The sequence below is a fragment of the Hemitrygon akajei genome, chromosome 26 (genome assembly GCF_048418815.1).
Source record: "Hemitrygon akajei chromosome 26, sHemAka1.3, whole genome shotgun sequence".
NCBI classification, from domain to species: domain Eukaryota; kingdom Metazoa; phylum Chordata; class Chondrichthyes; order Myliobatiformes; family Dasyatidae; genus Hemitrygon; species Hemitrygon akajei.
Window position 1 is genome coordinate 10,207,578 of NC_133149.1, and position 14,089 is coordinate 10,221,666.

At 41.1% G+C, this 14,089-nt stretch overlaps 1 protein-coding gene across 7 annotated transcripts in view; it reads left to right on the plus strand.

Annotated features, from left to right (window-relative positions):
• The window catches only part of LOC140716749 (neural cell adhesion molecule 1-like), a 694,163-nt gene that overhangs the window by 650,172 nt on the left and 29,902 nt on the right, over positions 1–14,089 (plus strand). For 5 of the 7 annotated variants that reach the window (XM_073029563.1, XM_073029566.1, XM_073029564.1 and 2 more), the window contains one exon: positions 662–3,109. The exons of the other annotated variants lie outside the window; for them this stretch is intronic. In XM_073029563.1, coding sequence (XP_072885664.1) covers positions 662–761 — 100 coding nt within the window. In that variant the 3' untranslated portion in view covers positions 762–3,109. Of the gene's footprint in view, positions 1–661; positions 3,110–14,089 lie in introns of those variants that run through there. 7 annotated transcript variants of the gene reach the window in all.

The window sequence follows — 14,089 nt, forward strand, 5'->3', positions numbered from 1 at the left end:
GAGATTATTATTGATTAATGAATTAATAATAATCTTGGACTTTTTTTTAAAAAAGGAAAGAGGATGAGTCCTGTTGCTTATTTGAGTGTATTCATTGTTTTACTATTAATTAAAGTATAACAGACTGAAATAAATGAAGTATTTTAGATAACCTGTTCAAAAATGTTTAATAGTAATCTTTTATGAAGATCATTGAAATGTAACATCATTTCTAAATGGCTTTGTTATTGTAACTGTTTACTATCCAAATACTGATGTGTACACCAGGTCTGCGAGGATTTCAAAACATATCATCCAACATCACATTTCTCGCAACCATCTAGCTGGCATCAAGCTGGCACGAGACGTTTCCTGTGAAAACATCTCACTGCTGTCAGGTTGTAAAGAATCATTTGCTGCATCATTTAGCAGTAATGATAATCATTATGTATCTTTGTAACATGAGCGGGGTTTGAAGAATCGAGGGGCGGCACTACAGGCTGCGTGCAAACAAATGTTTCCCCGCGCCATCTTGGGTGCGCGTGCCATGTGTTCGCCACCCCTGCAATAAGGGAATACATTGCAATATACCTTCTGACACTTCCACCCAGTGTTGGGTGCTTTCTCTTCCTGACATTTCTTGATTTTTTTTTAATGTTGTTCCTCGCTTTCTGCTTGACAGGAAGGTCCCCTTAGAGGAGAAGCCCAAACAAGAAGGGACAGAAGTAAAGATGGTTCCCAATGAAGCCACACAAACAAATGAGAATGAAAGCAAAGCATGATCAAAACAAACCAGAAACCACTCTCCCTTCGGTGTCTCTTTTATTATTTTTCAACATGTTTTCCTGTTTGTAGATTTCAGCTCAGAAGAGGATCAATTGTGGCACACTTGCTTTTTTTTTTTGTAAAATTCTTTCATTAAAAGGGTTGACCATGTGACTAAAATTAGTAAAGAGGTTTACCTGGGTACTTAATTGTAGTTGCCATTTTTCACTGCGCTTAGTAAGGATTGTGATATGTAGATAACGTGCGAGTTCTTCAGTTAGAGAAACACTGAGCAACACCTTCAATTTATTCCCAACTCATAGAGCCTCAAGTTAAACCACGTTTTTGGTACATTCCTGTAGAAATGGCCACAACTGATTTTTATCCTCTTTTTTTTTTCAAAGTTAAGAATACCGATTAAATCACAGCTTTATAAATTACTGTTGTAAGGCTAGAAATGTGATTGCTTCACTGTCCATACAAGTACATTATGTGCACAGAGCATTGCTATCTTAACCTATGTTTATATTTTTTTTTATTTGCAAGTTTTGATCCTGAGTTAGCTTTTGACTAAACAAAAGGTTTGTAAATTTGCATATGTGAAGTATATTTCAATTTGCAGTATTCGATTTTATGAAAGGAATATTAATTTTTGCCAACTTTTATTTTCAGTGTTTATTGCTTTAAGACTGCGACCATAATTGTTTAACCTTGGCCTGTTCTAGTAGTGTGTAAATGTAACAGGCTTTGTAATTGTTTTTTAAGCCTGTTCAATATGACAATAGTTTAGCTTGCTTCTGTCGTGTTATTTTTACTGAATGGAAGTGTTGGCGTGACCTTCCTCAATACTCTTTTGTTAGATTACATATTGCTTACCTGATCTGCTATCGGAATTAAAGTCCTGAATTATGCCATCTGATTCCACATCATATTAAGACCAGTTTACTCCATTAAAGTCTTATATACATTTATGTTAAATGTTCTTTGCTTGTTTCTGCTGCAAAATCTCCTTGCAGCTGTGAGAGGCATTATATAGCTCATTTTTTTGTTTTGAAAGCAATGTTTCGACTTCTTAATCTGCAAGCTTTGTGCACTGTGAATGCGTGAATATTATAGTGTGTTTTTGTCATTAGTATTTCAAAGAAACTCAGCATAGCTTGGTTGTGAAAGGTGTAGCAGGTAGTTCTGAAGATTGTTTGGGATAATGCCTTCACTGGGTGGGTAAATTTAAACAGAAATAAAGGTGAGGCAAATCTGTTTGGGCATGAATTCCATGTGATATAACTTTTATTGCCTGTAATGTTTAAAAAATGGTTAGACTGGGAGCATTCCCCATTAGCACAACCCAATGGGGTATTAATCTTTCATGTATTTTATTTTGTGTGCAGTCTCAGTACAGTAATGATCGCATTGCTACTTTGTAAGTTCAAACTGTGAAATACTGGTCTTGTCATTTGCTTCTGGTGTTTGCATAGATTCAACTTTAGGGATGACATTGGGGGCATCTTTTACACCAGGCTGTTGATCACCTAGGTTAGATGTGACAAGGCTGCAGCTGGTTACTTCTCAGCTTATTTACTACTCCAGCAACACAGTGAAAAGCAATGCCATTTTTATTCCAACGCTGCCTTAAATCAAGCCCCGCTTCCCAATATCGCTATCTAGCTACGTACATCTAAACTCTCACTTGCTGTAAAATTTGTGCTGGCTTTATCACGGGACCAAGTTTACACAGATAATTGCAAGCAACCCCTGATCTCATAGCGAAAGGAATAAATATTGTCTTAACTCTATCAATAAACAGGTAAATAAGCATAATGATCAAGGCAGGCAGTTTCCACCTGTGTTGCTCTAGTGAAATAAGAAGTGCATTGTAAAACAAAACATGTTTACTGCTTTGCTTCTGTTACCCGGTAGCAAACATTGCCCCTGCAATTCCTCCTCCCCACCCCAATCCCCATTAAGATTGGAGGTATACCGTCTGAGGCTTTCCTCACACGTACTCACCTGTGACTTTCATCCCCAGTTACATCAATGGGGAGAAAGTCGAGTGCAGAAGAAGGGAGGACTAGTCTTTGTGCCTTGAACAGTTAAAAAATAGACTTGCATTTGTTCAATAGTAAACGCAAAGGCTGTACTTCATCCATAGATCATTAGCAGGACGAAAGCTTTCAGCCTCCACTGTCACCCCTAACACGAATACCCTGCATTTAAGGCCCTCTCTCCTGTTGCAGAACTTTTTATTGAGTGAGGAGCTAACCAAGTTTCCACCATCACAGGTGTAAATACTGACTACTAACCAAGATTTTTGACTTTGCATTATGTCAGATACTTGTGTTCAATAAAAATTACAAAATATGATGAACTTCTGTGTCCTTGTCTTAGACTAACTTTCCCCACCACACGAGGGAGCTGGAAGCTGCAACTGATGGCGAATTGGCTCAGGCTGGGCAGTTGGTAATCAGTCTTGGGAATTCTACGTATAGGATGCAGCCATATGGAATGAGCTACCAGAGGGAATGCTTGAGCCAGATACATTAACAGATACACTCAGTGGCCACTTTATTAGGTACACCCGTACACTTGCTTGTTAATCCAAATATCTATTCAGTCAATCATGTGGCAGCAACTCAGTGCATAAAAGCATGCAGACAAGGCCAAGAGGTTCGGTTGTTGTTCAGACCAAACATCAGAATGGGGAAGAAATGTATTCTAAGTGACTTTGATCCTGGAATAATTGTTGGTGCTAGACAGGGTGGTTGAAGTATCTGAGAAACTGATCATCTGGGAGTTTACAGAGAATGGTGTGAAAAACAAACAAAAAACATCCCGTGAGCGATGGCTCTGAATAAAAACACTGTTACTGAGAGAGGTCAGAGGAGAATGTCCAGACTGATTCAAGCGGACAGGAAGGTGACAGTAACTCAAATGCACAACACGTTGAACCCTGGAGTGGATGGGCCACAGCAGTAGAAGACCACATCAGATTCCACTCCTGACCCTAATAAGGTGATCACTGAGTGTATATATCAGGCTTATATATGGTTTGCAAAGGTTTAGAGCAGAGGTTCCCAAACTTTTTATGCCATGGACCCCTACCATTAATGGAGGGGTCTGTGGATGCCAGGTTGGGAATTCCTGTTTAGAGGGATATGGGCCAAACATGGGCAAATGGCTTAGATGGAATCTTGGTTGGCATAAACCAATTGGGCCAAAGAGCCTTTTTCCTTCCTGTCTGTCTCTTCGACCATTACTGTTATCAACTAACTTTACTCAGTGAAAGACTTGGAAAAGCAACACACAAACCAAAACTTAAAGCAAACAGATGTTAGTGTGTTTTCATTTTTAATTCATTCAAGGGATGTGGGCTTCACTGGCTGAGCCAGCAATTAATTCCCCATTCCTAGAGAAGGTAATGGTGAGCTGCTTTTTTGAGCCGCTGCAAGTCCTTGAAGTGTGCATATAGGCAGGAAGTTCCATGATTTTGACCCAGCGATGGTGAAGGAATGGTGATACATTTTCCAAAACACAAGAAATACTGCAGATGCTGGAAATCCAGAGCAACACACAGAAAATGCCGGAGAAACTCAGCAGATCAAGCAGCATCAATGGGGGGGAATAAACAGATGACATTTCAGACCTTTCATTAGGATTGGAAAGGAAGGTTGAAGGAGCCAGAATAAGATGGGGGGGAAGGGTAAGAGTACAAGTTCGCAGGTGATTGGTGGGGTGGGGTTAGGTGGGTACAGTGCATAAAAAAACTTCCCCCTTGGAAGTTTTCATGTTTTATTATTTTGCAACATTGAATCATAGTGGATTTAATTTGGCTTTTTTGACACTTATCAACAGAAAAGACTATGTCAAAGTGAAAACAAATTTCTATAAATTGGCCTAAACATATTACAATTATTAGACACAAAATAATTGATTGCATAATTACTCACCCCCTTCAAGTCAGTATTTAGTAGATGCACCTTTGGCAGCAATTACAGCCATGAGTCTGTGTGGATAGGTCTCTATCAGCTTTGCACATCTGGACACTGCAATTTTTCCTCATTCTTCTTTACAAAACTGCTCAAGCTCGATTAGATTGCATGAGGATCATTGATGTCTGGACTCTGACTTGGCCATTCCAGGACACTAACTTTGTTGTTTTTAAACCATTCCTGTGTAACTTTGGTTTAATGCTTAGGGTCATTGTCTTGCTGGAAAACAAATCTTCTCCAAAGTCTGAGTTCTCTTGTGGACTGCATCAGGTTTTTCTCCAGGATTTCCCTGTGCTTTGCTGCATTCATTTTACCCTCTACCTTCACAAGCCTTCCAGGGCCTGCTGCAGTGAAGCATACCCACAGAATGATGCAGCCACCAACATGTTTCACCATAGGAATGATGTGTTTTTGATGATGTGCAGTGTTTGGCATAAGCCAAACATAGTAGCATTTAGTCTGATGCCTAAAAAGCTCAATGTTGGTTTCATCAGACCATAGAACCATCTTCTAGCTGACTTCGGAGTCTCTCACATGCCCTCTGGCAAACTGTAGCCAAGATTTCATGTGAGATTTTTTTTTCCAACAGTAGCTTTCTCTTTGCCACTCTCCCATAAAGCTGTGACTGGTGAAGCACCCAGGTGAAGACAGTTGTATGCACAGTCTCTCCCATCTCAGCCACTGAAATTTGTAATTCCTCCAAAGTTGTCGTAGGTCTCTTGGTGGCCTCCCTCACTAGTCCCCTTCCTGCAGTCAATCAGTTTTTGAGAATGGCCTGCTCTAGGCAGATTTCTTTATGATTGACTTTGCTGTACTCCAAGGGATATTCAGTGAATTGGAAATTTCCTTGTATCTATCTTCTGACTTAGGCTTTTCAAAATCTTTTCACGGAGTTGCTTGGAGTGTTCTTTTGTCTTAATGGTGTAGTTTTTGCCAGGATACTGACTCACCAGCAGTTGGACCTTCCAGATACAGGTGTATTTTTACTACAAACAATTGAAACATCCTGTCTGCACATGATGATCTCCATTTAACTAATTATGTAACTTCTAAAACCAATTGGCTGCTCCAGTGATGCTTTGGTGTGTCATATTAAAGGGGCTGAATACTTATGCAATCAATTATTTTGTGTTTTATTTTTGTAATTAATTTAGATCACTTTGTAGAGATCAGTTTTCACTTTGACATGAAGGAGTCTTGTTCTGTTGATCAGTGTCAAAAAAGCCAAATTAAATCCACTGTGATTCAATGTTGTAAAACAATAAAACATGAAAACTTCCAAGGGTGAATACTTTTTATAGGCAGGTGGTAAGAATGAAGTGAGAAACTGGGAGGTGATAAGTGGAAGAAGTAAACATCTGAAGAAGAGGGAATTTGATATGAGAGGACAGTGGACAATGGGAGAAAAGGAGCAGTGAAACCAGAGGGAGTTGGGAATGGGCAAAGAAAGGAGAGGGGAAGAAATTACCAGAAGTTGGAGAAACCGATACTCATGCTGTAGGTTGGAAGCTACCCAGATACAATTTGAGGTGTTGCTCCTCCATCCTGAATTTGGCTTCATTGTGTCAGTAGCAGAATCCATTGACCAACATGGAATAGGAATGGGAAGTTGAGTTGAAATGGGTGACCACAGGACACCCTGACTTTTGCAGTGGACAGAGTGAAGGCAATCAACACTTTTGAAAGAACTGTAATAGAGGACCAAAGGAGAACACATGTTGTTCCTGGTAGCATGTTGGGATTGGTTGTGAGGTTTGGGCCTTTACAGCCTCTCAGAACATGATAACCAGGCTGAACTATACTGAAGTAGGTGGGCCCATGGCCTCTAGCTGCCCATATCACAAGATTGTGGGTACAAGCTCACTCCAGGATGTGAGCATCCAGTCTTGCTTAGTACTTCAATACAGTCAGATTCAGATACATTTATTTATCACATGTACATTGAAACATGCAGTGAAATGCATCATTTGTGTTAACAACCAACACAACAGAAAAATGGCCACTGGTCAATGGGACTTGGCAGAACAACAGTTTGGCATAGACTGGATGGGCTGAAGGTTCTATATTTTTATGGGTTGTAGTGTTCTATAACAGAACACAATAAAACAAAAAACAAGCAACAAAACAACACACACACACCAACCAACCCCAGGGAAGGTCTCCGGCCTCCAGTGGACTCAGACTCACTGTCATGATGTGTGCTGGCGATATCCCAGGTGCAGAGGAAAACCAGACTCTGAAGCAGAGACAATGATGAAAATTTATTCATAATTCCAAAAGAACATCAGTTTGCCCAAGCAATGCCACAGGAAATAACACTCTCAAAACTAGGACCCCATGATTAGCACTAATCAGGTGTTCGCTTAAATAATACAAGTAGCATGGAATCCACGAAATAAGCTTATTCAAAATAAACTTAACAAGCTTAAACAGAAACCACCAGGAGACCACATTACAAAGAGTGAGTCACTCAAGAAAAGCATAAGGAACTTTAAACGATGGGCAGCTCTAATTAAATAATTCAGGTGCTCGAAAATCCTCAGAGCCCAACGGTCTCCAGTGCAGGCCCAAAGAGCTCATTACACTCACAGGCATTGGGCCTTCTGACTTCCCCAGCAGAATAGAGATTCACAGACCAGGGAGAATACTGCTCTGTCAGAGTGCCATAGACCAGTTATGGTATAAAACTGAGGTATCTCCAGGCTTTGCTGATTGAAGAGTAGCAATTTCTATAGGCATCCGGCCAACATCATCACTTAGCACTTCAATAGATCAATGAGTTACTGATAAGGTTCTCCATTGGTCAGGGTTGACCATGGACATTGCGCCCTAGATGTCTACATGATATTGCCAGCTTGAGCAGTACAATATGGAGAGCAAGCTGTTGCCCATGTAGCAGGCTCCCCCTCTCCACACATCTGATGAATCTAAAGGGACAGCAGAGACTGACACAGCATGCTGGTGTCAGCAGCATCGCAGGAGTTGCCAGTCAGCATTGAACTCAATGTAGGACTGCCTTGGGGATTCCAGTTCCAGATTTTTCCTCAGGGTTTACTCCCGAAACCTTCCCCATGAGTGGGAAGAGCTGCAAGGCAGGTGAGGTTTGAAATCAGAGTTTTCCTTCTCCTAGATAGGCTGCCAACCATGACTCACAGGCCCCATCTGCCCAAAGTGACTGGTTTTAAAGCGCCAGCAACCCACTTTGCCCCTTCTCCTTTAGTAGAAACGGTTCCACCAGGTTTAGTAGCTTAGCCACAGGAGCTGGATTTGGTTGTCAGAGGTTATTGAAACACACGCATTTAATAGGTAAGAGGAACTTGACCCCATTACCACCCCTGGCTACGACAACCAATATTCTGGGATTTACCTGTGCACTACTACAAGTGAAGCACACTGGATTATTCTGAAGAACATCAAACTGGAAGAAAGGCTTTTATTTATCTCACATTGTCAGAACATTCCAAAGCAAGTTAAACCCAATGAGGGTCACTGTGCTACTAAAGGAAATGCAACATCCAAGGTGTGTACAGCAAATTCCCATGTACAGAATGGGACAGCGATTGTTGAACAGTGATGTCAATCAAGGATTGACATTGACCTGACCACCTGGTGAATCCCTGTTCAACATGTGCAGAGTATTTATTGTCTTTTGGATTCCATGTTAAACCAAGACTTCACCTGCTCTCGTGGGTGGACAGACAGTTACTAGAACAGCACCAGAATGATTGTGCTCACGTTTCTGCGGTCAGCCTGGAATGTCATTGCAAATCTTTCTGGTAACTCCCCCTGGAAAATGGATTGGAACCTTTCTCTGTGAGCCTTGCATCATAGAACATTGAAAATCTACCACACATTACAGGCCCTTCGGCCCACAATGCTGTGCCAACCATGTAACCTACTCTAGAAACTGCCTAGAATTTCCCTACCGCATTGCCCTCTGTTTTTCTAAGCTCCATGTACCTATTGAAGAGTCTGTTAAAAGACCCTATTGTATCTGCCTCAACCTTTATCCTTTACAACACTTATGATTTAGAACAGTTGGCCTGCATCTCCACTATAGCGACAGCACAATATTTTGTTGGCCATTTTGAATATTATTCACTTGGCCTAGCAATAGTATTAATGTGGTCACTTGAGTTGGGTAAGATGTTCTCCTAAGGGCCTGTCTATTGGTGAGTCCTCAGGTAGCTGTAGAGCCGATCTGGGATCCTCATATCTGGGATGTTAGGGTGGATTCCCTTAATGGAGAGTGTCTGTGTGTGACAGTGGCACACTGCAAGATGACTGGCACCTAGCAATACTTACAGATGTTTGGGTGTATGAGACTATAAACAAAGAACAAAATCCAAGTAATGTGGCTCCCATTGTCATGATGTGAATGTTTAGTCTGTCTCTGCTGGTGCCACTGAAATGCTTTGGTTGGAATACGTGACTCTCTGTCCCTGTTTTCATCCACTTTGTCTGAATCTGGGTCAGACCACACTGCTAAAATCATATCAAGATACTCTAAAAATAAGCAGAGGAACTTGTATTTTATTTTTTTATAATTTATTTTTTTATTCAAGTTCATCATAAAACAAACATTTCCATAAGATGTATTTCAGACATTGTACACATATATCATATAATCATATATATCACAAATCTCCACAAAGTATTTATCTGAGGTATACTTATAGATATATATATATACTTATAGAAAAGAGTGGAAAGAAAAGACAAGCAAAAGGAAAGAACTATGTACAAGTAGGGAGTGATCTTTTTGTTACAACAGATTCATTGATTTGTGAGAATAAAATCAGGCCTATGAGGGATTATGTAGTTAAACCATTTTTCCCAGTATGAATCAAATTGTTCCAGCTTATGGTTAACAGATGCTGTTACCTCCTCCATTTTGTAAATGTCCATTGTAATTTCCGTCCATGTATTTAAAGTTGGGCTCTCCTGTGATAACCATTTCCTAGTAAGAGTCTTTTTACCAGCCACCAACAGTATATTCATTAAATATTTATCTCTTTTCAACCATTCTTGAGGTATATATCCAAAATATATGGTCTTACTCTCTAAGGGTATTTCACATTTAAAGATGTCTTGTAGGGCATCGTGTATCCCCCTCCAATAGTTTTTGATAACAGGGCAATCCTAAAAAATATGATAATAATTTGCATTTTGATTTCCACAATTTCTCCAGCAAACAGGGAGGTTACTATCATAATGGGATTTCTGAGAGGCTGTAATAAAATATCTTATCAAGTTTTTCCATCCAAACTCCCTCAATTTCTGTGAACTGGTACACTTCCATTGATACCTCCATATTGTTGTCCATTCTTCCTCAGATATAATTATCCCTCCTTCCTTCTCCCATTTTGTTTTAATGTATGAAGTCGAATGCGTTTTAAGATTTGACAACCCCTTATACATGCTTGAAATGATTCTACTACCATTATCTGAATTATATGCTTTTCTAAAGAGCTCTACCGAGCATGAGATTCTGATTGGACTGTTTATTCCCTTCCAAAGCTGTTCCGGAGTTCCTCCAGCACTTTGTGTGTGTGTGTGTTGCTCTGGATTTCCAGCATCTGCAGAATCTCTTGTGTTGAGCTGTTCCTGTGTTCTCCTCCCACCGCCTACACTCAGTAACCACTGTATTAGGTACCTTCTGTTTGTGCATTCAGAGATGCTCATCTGTACACCACTGTGTAACACGTGGTTATTTGAATTACTGTTGCCTTGGGCAAAGAAACGTCAGGTGGAATACAGTGTCTGGAAGTGTATGGTCATGCACTTTGGTAGAAGAAATAAAAGCATAGGCTATTTTGTAAATGGAGAGAAATTCAAAAATCCGGGGTAGGAAGGGACTTGGAATTTGGAAGTTGAGTCACTGGTGAGGAATGCAATGGTAGCTTTCATTTTGAGAGGAATAGAACATAAAAGCAAGGATGTAATGATGAAACTTTATAAAGTACTGGCGAGGACTCAATTGGAGTATTGTGAACAGTTTTGGGACCCTTATCTAAGAAAGAATATGCTGACATTGGAGAGGGTTCAGAGGAGTTTCACGAAAGTGATTCTGGGATTGAAAGGTTTATCATATGAGGAGTGTTTGATAGCTCTGGGCCTGTACTCACTGGAATTCAGAAGAATGAGGGGGATTTCATTGAAACCTATTGAATGTTGAAAGGCCTCAATAGAGTGGATGTGGAGAGGATGTTTCATATGGTGGGGGTGTTAGGACCAGAGGAGACAACCTTAGAATACAGGGTCTTCCATTTAGAACAGAGATGAGGTGGAATTTCTGTAGCCAGAGATGGTGAATCTGTGGAATTCATTGTTACAGGCAGCTGTGGAGGCCAAGTCATTGGGTATATTTAAGTCAGAGGTTGATTGATTCTTGGTTAGTCATGGGCATGAAGGAATACGGAGAGAAAGCAGGAGGTTGGGGCTGAGAGGGAAAGTTGATCAACCACGATGAAATGGTGGAGCAGATTCTGGTCCTATATCTTATTGTCTTGTAGTATTATGGTCTTCCTGTCGGCTTGAACCAGTCTGGACATTCTCCTCTGACCTCTCTCATTAACAAGGCATTTTCACCCACAGGACTGCCACTCACTGGATGTTATTTTTTTTTGTTTTCATACCATTCTTTGTAAACACTGGAGACTGTTGTATCTGCAAACCCCAGGAGATCAGCAGTTTCTGAGATACTCAAACCACCCAAGCTGGCACCAACAATCATTCAACAGTCAAAGTCACTTCGATCACATTTCTTCCCCATTCTGATGTTTGGTCTGAACAACAATTGAACCTCTTGACCATGTCTGCATGTTTTTATGCTTTGAGTTGTTGCCACATGGTTGGCTGATCGGATATTTGCATTAATGAGCAGGTGTGCTGGTGTACCCAATAAAGTGGGCACTGAGTGTACAATGATTGAGGTGGTCACCATTTGAACAAATAAATATATTCAGGTCCTCTCTTTTGGTAGTCAGGAAATTTTAAAAAGTTGTCAGTGTTTGATATCAAACATACTGTGGACCAACACCTTGGTTAATGATGTCTGAAATGTCAGTGATAATAATTCTGATTCTGAATCCTTGTGTTATACCAGGATTGTTACAGCTCCTTTTAGCATGTGCAGTGGCCATGTACAGAGAGGGTTACTTCAGAAGACATCTGCAAAGCACCAGTTAGACACAGTGAGTAAAGGGTGGGTATTTTTTGCTATTTCACTTGATGTGGAGTTTGTGATTGGTTATTTCTCTTTCTGGATTCTCCCTGTGTCTGTAAGGCCCATTATTTAGTTAATTAAGCCCATCACCCCTAGTGGGACATAGTCCACTGACAGCAAATCGCCAGAGACCTCTGTCCTGAGCCAGTCTTTCAAGTTGTCCCCAGGTGTAGCCCATCTTCTTGGTGTCAGCTTCAAGGTCGCGTTACCAGGTGTTCTTTGTCTGGCCTCTCTTCCGCTTTCCCTGGGAAACCCACGTTAGTGCTTGACTGATGATGTTGGTACTTGGCTTATGCAGTATGTGTGCTAACCATCCACATCTTCTTTTCCTGGATGACAGAAGGATGATTGACCGGACTTCATAGGGTGAAGATCCTTTCTCCCCCAGGAATGAGGAACTTCTGTGGGCATTTCTGTAGCTCTGGATTTTTACGGGGTGGGGTTGCTCACCCCTGCCCAAACCTCCTCCTCTCGCGGTCCTTTGCCCCCTCCCCCACATGCCCATTCATGAAAGTCAGCAAAGGAGAAAGATACTCCGTGCCCTGACCAGGTTGGAAGTGTGACCGGAGGCAACTTGGAATGGAAGCCAAATGCACTGATATCTCTTGGTCCTGAATGGACATCACAGTAGTGATTAGCATTACGCCTTACAGTGTTGGCCACCTGGTTTCAATTCCTTCCACTGTCTGTAATGAGTCCATAGGCTCTCCCCATGACCACACGGGTTTCCTCCAGATGCTCCGGTTTCCTCCCCCTTCCAAAGGTGTACAGGTTCGTCCATGATGGAATGGCAGAGCAGACTCGATGGGATGAATGGCCTAATTCTGTTCCTATGTCTTGTGATGTTACGAGTTAGGCTCAGTTCCTTGTGGTTATATTGGGGCCACAAGCATGGCGACACCAGCAGACTCCACCTAGCGCACCCTTGATGTACATGTGACAAATAATGATAATCTCCATCCTTTCTAATCATGTTTTTGGTTTCTATCCTCCATCTAATGACACACAACCCCAAACACAGATGAGAAAAGTAACAAACAGCAGATAATTATGTTAAGATGCAGAGTTAAAGTTGCAGTTTTGCAATCTTTATCCTTACAGTGACTAAATAAATTTCTTTATTTTATTTTAATTAGAGATATAGGATGGTAACAGACCTTTCTGGTCCAACAAGCCCTGCAGCCCAGTTACACCCATGTGACCAATTAACCAATTAATCTGTATATCTTTGGAATGTGGGAGGAAACCAGAGCAGCTGGAGGAAACACACACCATCACAGGGAGAACGTACAAACTCCTTACAGACAGCAGCGGGAATGGAGCCTGGGTAGCATGCCTACAACTTATTAACTTTAACCCATACGTCCTTGGAATGTAGGAGGAAACCGGAACCACATGGATTTAGCATGAGGGATCACCATAAAATGCAAGACAAGTCGCACCCCCTCCTGTCCATTCTTCCCATTAGCTAATATTATGAATGGTTGGTAAATCAAAAAAAAATCTGCATTTGCCAGAGGTCTGAAATAAAATGAAAACAAAAAAAAAAAAACACTGGGGGCACAAGGTCTGTCAGGGAGCATTTGTGGAAAGATAAACAAATGATTCAGGGCCAAGAACACATGGTCAGTATTTTCCATAAGACCATAAGATTTAAGAGTAGAATTAATTCATTTGACCTATCGAGTCTGCTCCGCCATTTCATCATGGCTGATCCAATTTTCCTCTCAGACCCAGTTCCTGCCTTCTCCCCGTATCCCTTTATGCCCTGACCTATCAAGAATCTATCAACCTCTGCCCTAAAAATACCTCAGCCTCCACAGCCGCCTGCGGCACAGAATTCCACTGATTCACCACTCTCTGGCTAAAGAAATTCCTCTTCATCTCCACTCTAAAAGGAGCCCCCACGCTATTCTGAAGCAGAATCCTCTGGTCTCCCGCTATTGGAAACATCTTCTCCACATCTACTCTATCAAGGTATTTCACTATTTGATAAGGTCACCCCTCATTCTTTTGAAATTTCTTGAATTCAGGCCCAGAGTCATCAAACACTCTTCATATGACAAGCCTTGGAATCATTTTTGTGAGCCTCCTTTCAACCCTCCAGTTTCAGCGCATCCTTTCTAAGATT